The 12,448-nt window shown below is 38.9% G+C and overlaps 1 protein-coding gene across 1 annotated transcript; it reads right to left on the minus strand.

Moving 5' to 3' along the window:
• Nucleotides 1-4: 4 nt before the first annotated feature.
• On the minus strand, nt 5-9,813 carry LOC108229139 (alkaline phosphatase-like; the record flags this gene model as incomplete). The annotated part of the gene is made up of 11 exons (XM_017404805.3): nt 9,648-9,813; nt 7,165-7,284; nt 6,009-6,124; nt 4,902-5,076; nt 4,049-4,224; nt 3,793-3,933; nt 3,605-3,674; nt 3,345-3,479; nt 473-664; nt 283-402; nt 5-157 (listed from the first exon to the last, which is right to left on the minus strand). Coding segments are annotated over exons 1-11 (1,471 nt in total), but the record flags the coding sequence as incomplete, so codon positions are not given.
• Between the last annotated feature and the right edge of the window lie 2,635 nt (nt 9,814-12,448).

Here is a 12,448-nt window from a genome sequence, read left to right on the forward strand (position 1 = left end):
CAGGCTGCGTATGCCATGACGTGGGGGATGTAGTTCTGCTCCTGGACCCCATGTAGCAGGTGAGCCATGGGCCCCTTGGCAAACACAGCCACATCCTCGCCTCCGTGAGTCTCTGATGCGATGGGAACAGCAGACTGGGCCTGGTAGTTGTCTTCCACTGAAAGGAAAAGACGCAGAAACAGAAAGTCTTTAATCTTAGTTTTGCTCTTCACTTAAAACTAAATGTAAATATTTTTTAACAAAATTGAGTTGATTTTTTCATTGTGAATAAAATTTACTCACTGTAGTTAATGGTGGAAACATTCTCCCTTGTTCCATTGATGATTTTGTAACCAGGTCCGTTTCCATATAAAATGGAAGTGAAAGGCTTCTGGTCAATATCACTCACCATGGGGGCCAGACCTGCAGATAAACCATTTTTCATTGTAACCAGAACCAAAATGAAAGTATAGTATTTATACAGTATCCATACCAAATATTGAATTTCCTCTGCGTGTGTAGCCTCCGAAGGTGAACACATGAGAGTGGTCAGCAGTAACTACAGTCAGTGTATCGTAGACGCTGGTCAGGAGATCAGCCCGTCCGATGGCCCGGTCCATTTCCACAGCTTCATGCAGAGCCTGCTTGGCCTTGCCCTCGTGGTGTCCGTGGTCAATACGTCCCCCTGTAAAAGGATTATTCTTAATTACTTCACCTGTAAAACTGCCATTTTTGTGTTTTCTGCAGTTAGCTGACTGTGGGAATGATGCTGACTTAGATTAACTCCAAAAGGGAATCAGTTGTAGTTGTACAACGAGTGATTACTTTCTGAAAGTTTCATTAATATCAATCTAGTTGTTATTGAGGCATTTTCTAAGAGACAGACAGGGCTGACACCAGTAGTTGATGGCAAAGTTTTAACCAAAGTTAGCATTCAAAGTGTGTGTAGTGGGTAGTAGTGGGTGATAAACAACAAAAGATACCATTTGTATAATTTGTATTTGAGTATAATACAACTATCTAATACATGCCTCAACTTGCATAGATATCAAATTATGTTTATTTCTTTGTATCTGCAACCCTGTCGTTCACTTTTTTCCCAGTCTTTAGGTCTTTAAGTGCTTTGGTTTTGTTAGTTAACTTGTGTTTTGGAAACTATTCAGTATTATTAATACATTCACGAACAGATTTTTTAGTTGAAGGATCAAGAGCTGCTTTTTAACTTAACCTAAACATTGGTTTACAGTCGACCCTGTTCAGATTTCTCTAAAACAAACTTTAATCACGATATTTGGCCAGTCACTCTTGAAAATCTCCACCGATCTAAAACTAAAGGATGAAATTTAAAAAATGGAGGTGGCCAATGGAGTAACTGTGGTTAGAGGACCTCAACCACAAGTTAATGATGAGATGGAAAAGCTGCTTTTGGTCTGGATTAATGACAAGTGTTGGAGGCGATTTCATCAGTGAAGGTGGAGGTGTCATGTTGAGTACAACCAAAAAGCTGTGCACAGTGTGGGAGAACCTGCAAAGCTTCTGTTCACACCATCACCAAAATAAAACTGTTCCCTCACGCAGCATAAATCTATACAGTGACAGGGTCATGGCACATTTTCATGACATTATGAAGTGCAGACTGAAGCAAATGTCAGTGGACCAATTTCTTGTTAAGTGCAAGCCTGGATACAGTGATGTGAGTGCCGGTACTGCTGAAGTATGTGAGGTTGTGGACCCTGTGGAAAACTTCCTAGGAGAGAGAGAATCCCTCCTGACTTCCCAGAAGTCATAATTAAAGGGAATTCAATAACCTTTTTGTCTTGGTGCCAGCTGCAACTCCTCACAGAGGTTAGTGTATTTTAGAAACTCTGTTTATTGGCTTTACTATTTGTTGTTTCATTTATTTTTCACCACACAGTGCTTCTAGCAATGTCATTAGGTGGAACTAATAACTCTATTGTGCTAGAAATTACCATTATAGTGAGTATTGTGCACATCTTTTGAAGGGGTGTGGGGGGGAGTTAGAACAAATACTTTGTTCTTTTCACTTTAATGGAAAATACTCGACCACATATGAATCTTTAACAGACAAAATCACCAGTTTGAGTGAATAAAATTTGTTTTCAGAGGGTTTATTGTATTAATACACTGTGCTGTGATGCTGCTGTGTTTTCTGTCACACAATCATGTCTAAAACAACCTCAGTTGTTTATGATTTTCAGCAGACCTGGATAGAATTATTTTAGACGTGAACATCATATACTAGTCCCACTGTTCATGTCAAACAATACCAAGCCATCTGACAGGAGCTCAGCCTCACTGTTCACAGGCAAACCCTGCTGTTTCAAACAAACATTGCTCACATTTTCCAAATACCAAATTGCCATTGGGTCAGCATGACCACAGAGCAAACAGGTAAAGCAGAACTCCCAATAAAACTTGTGTGTAAACACATTTTATAAATACACAGAATTTCTGACACCTCAGTGCAGAATATGTGGATTCATTGAAGATTTGTGAATGATTAATGCCTTATGCCTAATAAAGGAATGAGCAGCAAAAAAACTATGAAAACAAAAAAAACAAACTAATAGTGACCTAATTGTGTTTTGATTTGATAAAGACCTAAGTGGTTCATATTGCATCACCCTTTCTCCACATTTAACAGCCCATGTCATTTTTGGCATACAGCAAAGTGAAATATATTTTCCTCTTACATTGCTCAGCAGGTGTGCTTTTTACTACATTTATTAAGCCAAACTACGTCTCTGGGAAAGGAACACGAAGGCAGTGAGTTGGAAATTATGAAAGACTATAAAACAGGGGTGCTGTAAGTAACGCAGTAACAAGAGGTCAAAGAGAACGTGAAAAAAATCCTCTCTTTATGTATAAATCATCAAGCTGGTCCTGCTGGTTCTGCAGCACAAACAATGCATCTTATTGACAGAACAACATGAATTCAGCTGGTGATGCATAAAGTGCAAAAATGTGTTTTTCATATTTTCTTTTAAAGCCATAACTTCTTGGTTATGTGATGGTCTTGCGTTTGGCATGAGGGGGTTTTCAGTAACATGTTTAAAGGTCTTTAAAACTCTATATTTGCCTTTAATCCCTATTCAGCAGCGTTGCCCTTTAATGTATATATAATTTAATCTTTACTTTTGGAATAAACAGAGGCAACATATTTCCATGCTTGCAGTTTTCTTGGTTTGCATTGCCAGTGCAGCCAAAGGAAATAATTAAATAACAAAACATATCACACTGTAAGAGCCTAGTGAAATGCTTCCAAGTCTTTATTTCTTCAACGATAAGGGAATGATGTTCTGTGGTTAACAAACTCAACTCAGGTACTGAAGAAATAATCTCACCCTCTACAAGCAGGTAAAATCCTTCCTGGTTCTTCTTCAGGATCTTTATGGCTACGTCGACCATTTCTGTCAGGGAGGGATCCGTTTCAGCGTTCCTTTCCAAGTCGTAAGTCATATCCGAAGGTTCAAAAAGACCTGGAATAACAGCATCAACAGAGAATAGAGAAACTGCTTATTAATCACAGGAAATAGTCTCCAACAAATACAGACACTAATGCCTCTTAACACTTCAATGAGAGCTCAAAATGACACAGACTTACCCAACAAGTAATCCACGTTGTTTGGGTTTAGAGAAAGGAGCTGCTTCTTGTTCCATACATAATGGCCTTTCTGGAATAAAAAAAGACTTGAGTCACTTTGAACTTCAAAATATGAAAATGTAATTAGGTTGATAAAAAGGAAGCAGGAAAGCAAAAGGGGGAAAGACGAGGAATTAGAAAAAAAGTACCTTATCCTTCACCCTGTTTACCCACTCCTGCACCAGGTTTCTCCCGTCTTTCCGCGTGCCGTTGTGCTTCGTTTGAGTGGGATATTCTACATCTGGCGTGTCTTTTGGGATCATATATTTTCTCCCTCCTCCCATAACAACCTGAAAAGACACAAAAAGGAAAACGTATTCGTAACTGCAGTCACAAAAATTATCAGATCTGTTAAAAGATGAATAAAAGAGAAACTGTCAAATCAGTTAACAAAACACGACTCACATCAATGTTGGGAATGTTTTCAATCAGCTGCCTCGCGATATCTTTGCATCCGGCCTGCAGAGCTTCAGCTGGCATCTCGTTGTCGGAGTACCAGTCTCTGTCCACGGAGTGAGCGTAAGCAGCGCTTGGTGTTGCGTGGACGACCCGCGTTGTTGTCACGATTCCCACAGACTTTCCTGCAGTAAATACACAAAAACAAGTTAGGGTTAAAGCACAGATCAGCAGTAGTTAGTTACAAACATTTTAGCACAACCTTACCTTTTTTGTATCCATTATTTTCCTACTGAGCTGTAGTAAACAATAACACAAAGCTAACCCATGCTAACAATTGCTGCTTTATCAATTTTAGCTAAAAATGGGTAAGTGCTGTATATGTACCTGTTACATACCGGCTCAGTACCAGATACCTAAGGGGATCAAACTGTATTATAAAGTGACTTGTTATCCTCTACTTTCTGGGTATGTTCCTGGTACATACTGGGTAAGTGTCAAAATATAGCTCTAGACCTATTCAGACAGGTTGGAGGCCCCCATGACAAAACTGACAAGGGTTTAAGACTCCTGAAACGACTCTGTGACTATTTTGTTACTATAAGCAACAAGACTGCGAGCCTCTGCAACTCAAGAAAACTGAGAACCTCTGCAAACATTGCAAGACATTCTGGAGACTCCCTTGAGAATGCTGTTTAAAAACTGTTTGCCAGCAGTCGCAGGCCAGTGAAATACTGCCTTTACATTTCCCTCCTTACATTATCTGCAGAAACAATTGTTTTCCTAACACATGACACTTATTATTTTGAATAAAAATGGCACAAAACACGTCCCGTGTCATGTTTATTTTGTGTCTCTTCACCTGCATCCTTGGCCCATCTGAGGATGGAGGTGACTTCGTTGCCCTTCGTGGTGTTGCACTGGAAGCGAACAGCAGCTGCACTCACTCCCACTGTGCCCTCGTTGGCTTTAACCCCACAGAGGAAAGCTGTGGCTGTTCCAGCACTGTCTGGCACCTGTGCATCAGTGTTGTATGTCTGCAGGGACACAAGACATGAACATGTTGGTATTGTTTCCAATCATTATGAGATGCTTTTGATTGCTTTGAAACTTGACTAAATATTGCATTTACTAGACGTACAAAAGGACCATGCAGAACACTGAGCCAAAATACAATAAAACACTTTAAGAAGCACAAAAGGTAGTGCATAAGATCAACTTTTAATGTTTTTTAACTTCATGTCTATTGGTGTAGCTCTAAGCCACTAATAAGTTCATAAATATTTAATTGTATGCATATAAGTTTATTATGCCAACCATTTAACAGTCAGTTAATGTACTTTTAATGGTATTTATTAGGTATAAAAAATCAATTTCAAACATTACTAGGCTAAATGAGTTTTTGTACTGTTAATCAAAACTACAATGTTACACAATACTAAACAGGGCAGTGGCTATTTGCTCTATTTTCTAACCTTAAATAATTAATAATTCAACCGTTTAGTTCGTTTTCTAAGAGCTTCTTTGCATTCGTTGAAACCACCTAATTTTATAGTGTGTGGGTTTGCAACAGTAATAAGTAACTTTTTTAAAAAACTTGTTACTCTTTAGCCATCTCACAGCCACCAGTAAGAAAGTTCTGTCAAAGTTCACACTTTTGGGTTTTTTTTTTGTGGTTGTTTGTTTTTCTTTGTTGATTTATTTGAGGGTTATTTTGCTTAGTTTTGTGCTGTTTGAGCTGCTCCTTCCAGATTCTATTTCTATACAATCAGATAATTGGATTGTGTTATTCTATCTTTTTTGCTGATAATGATAGTAAGACAGATTATAAGGTCATATGAGGCTTTAGTCACTGATGTTTCACAAAGTTTACTCATTGCAACATCTTTTTTTATCAGATCTGTTACGAAATACATTAGTGACTACAGCAAAATCAATATAATCTCCTGCATAACATAATAATATATACCTTAGCCAAAGAGACAAAGGGGAACTTGTCCATTTCCAGCACTGTCTCCTCTCCACTCTGTCCGTTCAGCTGACCCTTCAGTATTCGAGCCGTCGTCACAGTTGGGACTCCCATCCCTAAACACAAAAAGCAGGTCAACTTTAAAGATTGATTTTGCCTCAGCGGGGACAGAAAGAGTCCAACCTCACGATGCTAAACATGAAAGCTTTTCATTCTCCGTTTTATTGTTCTCTGTTTGCAACAAATGTGCATGTTTTCATTGACATTTTAGAATCGGGGGAACTGCTTCAAGCAAAACATTTTCTTTGACTCGCATTGCATGAAAAGAAACACAAATGGTTACAAAGAAGTGGGAATCTTTTGTACTGCAGTGAGAAATTTTACTCTTCTCTACAGTTTTTGTTTGGTTATCTCTACCAAGAAATGAGGCTACTCACAGCAAGACGTGTTCACACAAACTTTAGGTCAAACTTTGGAAATGTGCTGAATGATTCTGTTTACTTTTCTAACATGAGTGCCTGAAGTAAAGTGTTTAAAATATGCCAATGTAGCAAACTACTGTAACCTCTCTTTGTATTTGTGTTTATTTGGATAAAACGTTGTTAAAGACTTTCGTGCAGTTTTGAAGCTCTAATTTTTGACCAAAACCAGAGGTCTGCAGAGGTCAGGCTTTAACTCTCCCTCACATAATAGGAGATAGTACTTGGAAATCATTTTCTAGTTGTTATTTTTCTCAGTATTCTGTAAATGGGCTAACATGAGCATGAACGCAAGAATATGCAAGAAAGAATGTCACGCTGGGTGAGCAGAGCAGAAAGAAAGCAGAGGCCCGATGGAGGATAAAGGTTTTTGTGGAAACAGTGAGCGTCCCAACACAAACAGAAGCGCAGCGATCTGATGGCAGCACGGCAGCTTCGCCTGCTGCTGTTCATTTCCTTCAGGTTAGAAAATTTCTGAAAAATCTCACTTGTCTCCTGCATCCATGACTCTTTTATGGTATTCAAGCCTAAATAAAAGAATAACTAATCTCTGGAAATTATCTTCTGAAAAATTAAAACCCATTACTGCAGTGTTTCCCGTTCCACTTTATTTCACATTATTTAAAAACAAACATTCTTGCCATAAATAAGGATGTAAAAGTAATTTCACTGCTTACCATCACCAAGAAAGAGGATGATATTCTTTGCTTTGTTTTTATTGAGATGTTGGACTGTCAACGCAGACTTCAGGGCCCGCTGAGCCTTTGTGTGCCAAAACTTGGGATCTTTTTCTTCTTCTGTGTAATAAAGCAAGCAGATCAGGTTAGATCTGATGGTTTCATGAAGCAACAGTAGAAGGTTTGTCTGTAAATATGCTGAGTGTAATAAATGGGAGGAATTTTGTCAAGTCAAATAGTAATGACTGACTGTCAAAAGTTCAACTATGCAGGGATTCAAGCAACTTATGAAAAAGAAAGAATAAATGTTGAGCACGAAGCAGAATATGGTAAACATTCGTTGGTAAAGAAAAGACTTTTCACCACAGAACCAAGTTTTTTTTTCCATTTTCAAGGAAATAAGACTGTTGGAGATTAGTTGTAGACGATATAGATAGATATATTATAGTTCGAGACAGAACCAGAAGCCACACAGGATGAGCGCCCCCTAGTGGCTGGCTGCAGTACAATCTTTAAGTCCCGCCCCTTCATGTAAACAAAGGGAACATTTTCCTGACGAAAAAATAAAAATACACTTCAGATCATTTTTTTCAGATGTTGACTTTTGTTGATTCCTGCAGCTTTCACTTTGCTGCTGTATGTTCAAAAATACATTTTTTAAATTAGTATTGCTAGTAATTAAGGCTTAAATAAAAGTGTTGTTTTACTGTGATTGGCAATATTTAAGCAAGTTAGAACAGTGTGTAGGTGGGACTTTCATATCAACAATACTGCCCTGCATTCCTAGCGCAGCACCCAAAAACCAGCCATTTTGGCTTCAGTTCAGAACAACAGGAGAAGGCAGAGATACTTTGTACATCTTTATTAATGTTGATGTTGAAGACTTAATATTATGAGGAAAATGCACAAATTTTCAGTTTCAGTCATACTGAATTTGTACTTATGATACAAGCCAGTTAGTTTGCACTGGGAGTATCTGGCAACATTCACACAACAACAAAATTGTTAATTTATGAAAACTTGTGGTTGCCAACAATCGTGCACAGTTCTCAGAAATGTTGTGCAACAATGGCACGACAATTATGTATGGGAATTGAGAAATCTGAGGGCTGTGCCCTGGCAGAACAGGATGGTGGGATTAGAAAACCGTGATTACTGGATTTCTAACTGAACTGACAATATTTGTCTGAGGTGACACCTTTCCTTCTTTCCTCCTTTTCTTTGTGTGCTCTCAGAGCTCCACAGCACACCAGCAGCTGTGATCATCAGTAAAATAAGTTGTTTCAAGACATTACCTTGCAGGTTTGTTTATTTTGAATTAATTAAGTCTTTGTTACTACTTTAATAAACTTTGACAGCTTTTAATGTGTATAAAACTTGACTACAGCTTGTAGCAATAACTGCTTTATAAATTAAAGTGTCCACTGAGAATAAACACTTCAATACACATTTTATTTTTTATGTGTCTATTTTAAAAGTGCTTTGTGCACTTAAAGTGCTTTGTGCCCCGAGTGCTTTGTTTATATTTAGTTTTGACTCGTAGTTCAGAATTGCTTATCAATATATCTGAAAAACTACGGAAGTAAACTCTTTCAAACTGCATCATTTGATATAGTTCAGGATAACATTTTTTACGTTTAGTTTCATACATAGCAATGAGCACCTTTACCAAAAATCAGCTGCATCATATGAGATTATTTGATAGATTCTTACTTGTATTCAGATCAAACAGGACATTTCAAGTCTTCTCTGGAAGATGAAAATATGACATTCTCCACAGCAGATATTCATCAGAAAATTTGCCCTTACGCTCTAAACCACTTTTTAAAACTTGAAAGGCCCTCTCAAATTCGGTCAGTAACAATAACACAACTTCAAAAGACAAAATGGAGAAGTCTCTAGCTTTGAGGAGAACAGATGCTTTGGAGAACTCTGAAACACAGAAACTCAACTTTACACCAAGCCAGAGAAAAGGACCAAAACAACACATTATTTCATTTAATTAAAATATCATGTTAGGGTTAAATGACAAATTTCTAACCGTAATAATGATGTACTTGAACTTTGAAAAAGTACATCTGTAAAATATTGTGATTGGAAAAAAGGGATGAAGAGGTAATTAACTGAAAGGACTCCGGTTACAGCTTCAACTACAACAATGTTCCAGCAGCATAGCTCTGGGTGAGCCTCTAAAGTTCAAGTCTTATTAGAAGTTAGAAGTTGTTATCAGGAAAAACCTGTCAATGTCAGTGCAGCAAGATAACATTGTTCTTAAATTCCTGTTATTTTCTGTGGCGCCAAGAAACTGAACTCAGCTGCAAAAATATTCACTGTGTTTTAAAACAAGAACTTCCTTAACTTCCCTGAAAAATTAGAAGCGTGCTCGTGAAATCTTGGAAACATCCTGTTTGTGGCAGGCATCTCCTGCCAAACTATAAACAGCTACTTAAGGAGGGTTTTTTTTTTTCTGCACATTAACTCACCTGGAAATGGCGGCTTCCCCAAGCTTCCTGAGATAAAACAGGAGCAAGCGATGAGCAGGCCAAACACCTTCATGCTGTGGTCTGACTGTGGCTGATGCGTAACTCTAGACAGCCATAAGATGCTACTTTGAGAAGCTGAGGGATCCCGTCTGCAGTCGAGTCACAGCTGCAAGAGAAGAAGAACACACGCCAGTAATTAAATGTGTCACCTTGTCATTCACTGACTCTGACATGCTTCTTTAATATTTATTTACTCCATGATGATTTGACTAACCACACATATTAAGCTCAATGTGTCCAGTGGGATGTTGTTTGTGGACATGTTATCATATTTTAGAGTTAAAGTTAGCTTTATTTTATGGCTAGCTTGACAACAAACTTCAAGGCTTGTGACTCAGTTTGTTTTTCTGTTATGACCACTGTGGTCAGATTCTTTATTTAACACTCTCTTCAAAGAGAACACAAGCATATTTTTAAGTTTATGCAATATTTTTCATACACATTTACATTTCTTCTGAAACCCTTATTTAAATATGTTTGAATAATAGCAAGTCCAATGTTGTGACGCATAAAGGAGCAATGCCCTGACTTGATTATGTTTGTCACATTCCACACAAAGAAAATACAACTTAAGAGAAGCAGAAAACTCAAGAAGAATACTGACAATTGTTTCCATCTCATAAGGCTGCATAATTACAGATATGTCTTTGATTTGTTGGTCTGAGAAGTCAAAAAGTCCCTGAGACCCAAACAAGCTTTGCATGGGAAAGAAAAGCAGAGTTTTGTAAAGTTGAGCCTGTGGTCACAACTGGGGCCCTCATGAGTTCTGGTAAGGCTTTTATATATAATTATCCACACCCTCCTCCTTTCTTCCTTGTGCTTATAGTCAAGGTCATTTTAATGGGATTGAGAGGCTTAAGAGCCATAACAAAACTTAAGGTTACATTTGTAACCCTGGCTCTCTGATTGCATGAGTGAGGTATGTCACTATGAGCTATGCTCTCCCATGAGCTATGCTCTCCCCCTCAGAAGCTCCTATTTCATTACGCCAGTCATTAATGGTTGGCAGCTGTGACACTGATGCCAAGTAAATATAAGCCAGGAACTGTAGTTATTCTAATGGATACATCTCTTCCTTTCTTCAAGCAAGGAGGGTGAACAGGTGAGATACCTCACTCATGTTATCAGAGAACCTCAAGTTCTCTTTTGAACATTCGCCTGGTGTCTCACCATGAGGATATATAGAGTCCCCACAAACTGCAGGTGAACCTGACTGCAGATCATTTCAGAGGAGTTGCACCAGAGGCAGGTGTATCCAGAAATAAACCATGCCAGTGTAAGTGCAGTGACATCCAACCTGAAGAATGCTGCAAAGGTATGGAGCTCAGTCTTGTAGAGAAATGCCAACGAACATGGCCCCAGAATCTGCTACTCCACTTGTGGAGTGGGCACAGAGGCCTTAGGGCGTCTGAAGGGTCCTACTCACATAGACTATAGGAATACATAGCGTCAACTAGCCAGTGAACCATATTCTGTTTATAAATGGGTTTGGAAGCATGTGGTTTAGCCCATGAGATGAACAGCTGATCAGCCTCTTGTCCTATCTATGCAAAGGTGCAGGGCATGAACAGGGCTTAACATATGGAGCTGTTGTTCCTCGGGTCAGGCAAAAAGCAGGGGGTGGAAGGACTACAGTTCAACAGGAGAGCTCAGCAACATTGGGTTCTTAAGAACAAATGCTTGCCTTGGCCACAGTGAGATATTTAAGTCCTCGACCGCAAACTGAGCACATTCTGGATTAACAGAGAGTGCATTAATGTCACTAACCCATATGGCAGAGGCCAGAGCCAGCAGGAGGGGATATTTTAAATGAGAGCACCTTGATATTCACTTGACCTATAGGCTAAAAAAAAAAGCCTGTGACAATGCGTCCGGATCAGTCAGGTGGTCCCAAGGTGGGGAAATCTGTTTGGACACCGGCCATAGCTGGAGAGCCCCTTTCATGAAGCAATAAACAAACGTGGTGTAGCCCCACTGGCGTGTTGCAAAACCCAACATGGCATGCAGAAACTGCTGCCAGATAAACTCTGATGATAGAAAAAGCCTTTCTTTTGTCCAGTACTTCCTGCAAGAATGACAGGATGACGTCTATGGAGCAGGTGAAGCACCACTTTTTAAACACCCTCCATTTGGAGATGTAGAGGATCTTTGTTGGAGGTGATCTAGTGCTTTGAGCTGTCAAAACAACATTAGCAGGAAGGTCAAGGATGGTGGAGAGTGTACTTCACAGTCAGATACCAATTGACTGCTTGATAGAGACCGAAATAACACCAAATGATCAACTGGTCCTACCAGGAAAAAAAAAAAAAAAAAAAAAAAATCCTGTTTCATATACATTTTTGAATGAATCTTTTACTTGTGCTGATCTGACAAAAAGTTTCTGAATCTTTCACATCACGTGAAACCATTTTTTAAGCCAAACCTTCATCGTTCCACATGTGAGTACAGCTTTACACAATTTTGTTTCTTTTTTCCCTGTTAAGGCCCGTGTTAGTCAGTTTCTCATTTTTTTATTATTGTACTTTTGAAAGAGCCTGGAGTGATAACTTTGTTGGCACCTCCAGAAATCTTGCTTAAAGTAGAAACTGTGCCAGGCTCTGACTTAATAACAGGTTTGAGTTAAGCAGAATTTTTAAAAGACAAGCACAGCACCAACCCGGCAGATGTTGATGGTAAAGCACTGAGCTGCTTCCTTTTACCATTCTTCAGATGGAGCATGTCAGTGCTGTCGCTGCTTCAAA

This window comes from Kryptolebias marmoratus, unplaced genomic scaffold (assembly GCF_001649575.2).
Source record: "Kryptolebias marmoratus isolate JLee-2015 unplaced genomic scaffold, ASM164957v2 Scaffold140, whole genome shotgun sequence".
Taxonomy (NCBI): Eukaryota; Metazoa; Chordata; class Actinopteri; order Cyprinodontiformes; family Rivulidae; genus Kryptolebias; species Kryptolebias marmoratus.